Raw genomic sequence first — 1,472 nt, 5'->3', positions numbered from 1 at the left:
TCACTGGGTTTTTTTTAAATAAAAAGCTAACTGTACAGGACAGATAAGTATGTAAATAAGTGATTATGCTTATGTATATGTTAATATTTATATGTAAAAAGATATGTACATAGGAAAGAAAAATGGCTCAAAGAATGTTGTAAAAAAATGTCTCTTTCTTATAAATGCACAGACAAGATTTACATGAATGCGCTGCTTAATTTAACCATAAGTATTTTTCACTCAGTTCTCAGTCACTTTTGAGCTTGACCCTAGCGATCTCCTTGCGTGGCCGTTCCCCCCCCGGGAAGTCCCCGTCCACGGGGGGCTGCCGCCTGCTCCAGCTCCGTAAAACCCCCTGGAGCTCAGCGCTGCTCGCCAGCAGCCGTGGGAYGGGGCCGGAGAGCGAGCGGGACGTCGGGTTCACCGCTGATGCATTACCATAGCTGCGTTTTGCCTACGAGAATGTGACAAGCGTGTGTAAATGCGTTTTTACTCCTAAATGTAGAGTTTCCGGAGAAACACTGAAGTAGTCGTAAACGTTCCCCGGGGAGCTAACGCAGCGTCGGGGTTTACCCACCACCGCCAGAGCTGTCCTGCTCGATGGCAGCGTGTGCATAGCGAGATGGATGTTGTTTTGATTACGTCTAAACTAGAATCCATTCAAATTGCCGCTTGCTTCGTCCACAACCGCACGTTGTGTATTTCGGGCCTGTGCTTACTGTTCAAGCTGTYGAAGGACTGTGGCTGTTATTTACAGTATCCCGCTCGAGTAATATCTGTAGCCTTCAGCGTATCCTTGAGTGCCTTACACAGCTTGCTAACGAAAATACTTCTAGCTACGAGAAGATGTACCTGAGAGTCGTTCTGGGTGGACTGATGCCAAATCGCTTCGCATCTCAGATGCCACCGTAAAACCTTGCAGTGGGCAGTGTGTTTTAGCACAGTAATGGATTTAGTTTAGACTCAGGAAACCGTATTGTGAATATGTGTATTAAACCCTGTATTTAAGTATTGTACATTTTATAAAAAGGAACTATTGTAAATTATGCAAAATACAAACAAGAGAAAATGTTTTTTCCAAAGGCCAGTGAGCCGTGACCTATTTGTGTTCTCTGATATAATCTCTTGCTAACCACATCCTAAACACGTAATGTCTGGTTCAGTGCTGAAACAGTGATTGACAGGCCTGAAGTAGGGCTGGACGTTGATCGATTACAAAATTTTACACATATTTTTGTATTGTGATTCATATGATATATATCAAGAGACTTTCTATTCATTTGTAAAATACATAAATTATTGTAAACTTTTAATAAAAAGAACTGTTTTAAACCTTGAAATTGGATAAACTGTTTTTTCTGGGTCGCAGAAAGGAAGCCTTTGATTCATTATATTTGCTGGTATTTTTTATCGTGCGGTATTTTTCGTAGCGCAGGGCGAGAGGGCAGCGGCGGCAGGAGCGGGGCGGCGCGGTGAGGGGCGGGCGGGGG

General features: G+C 43.5%; 1 protein-coding gene across 1 annotated transcript in view; it reads left to right on the top strand.

Moving 5' to 3' along the window:
* Positions 1-882: 882 nt before the first annotated feature.
* Positions 883-1,472, top strand: part of DPYSL4 (dihydropyrimidinase like 4) — an 11,380-nt gene continuing 10,790 nt past the window's right edge. The window contains 1 exon segment of the mRNA XM_026065655.1: positions 883-903. Within this exon segment, the coding sequence (XP_025921440.1) occupies positions 883-903 (21 nt within the window).

The sequence above is a fragment of the Apteryx rowi genome, unplaced genomic scaffold (assembly GCF_003343035.1).
Source record: "Apteryx rowi isolate R43461 unplaced genomic scaffold, aptRow1 scaffold_23, whole genome shotgun sequence".
NCBI classification, from domain to species: domain Eukaryota; kingdom Metazoa; phylum Chordata; class Aves; order Apterygiformes; family Apterygidae; genus Apteryx; species Apteryx rowi.
The sequence above is the reverse complement of the archived record's forward strand: the minus strand, read 5'-3'. Positions and strand labels throughout refer to the sequence as shown.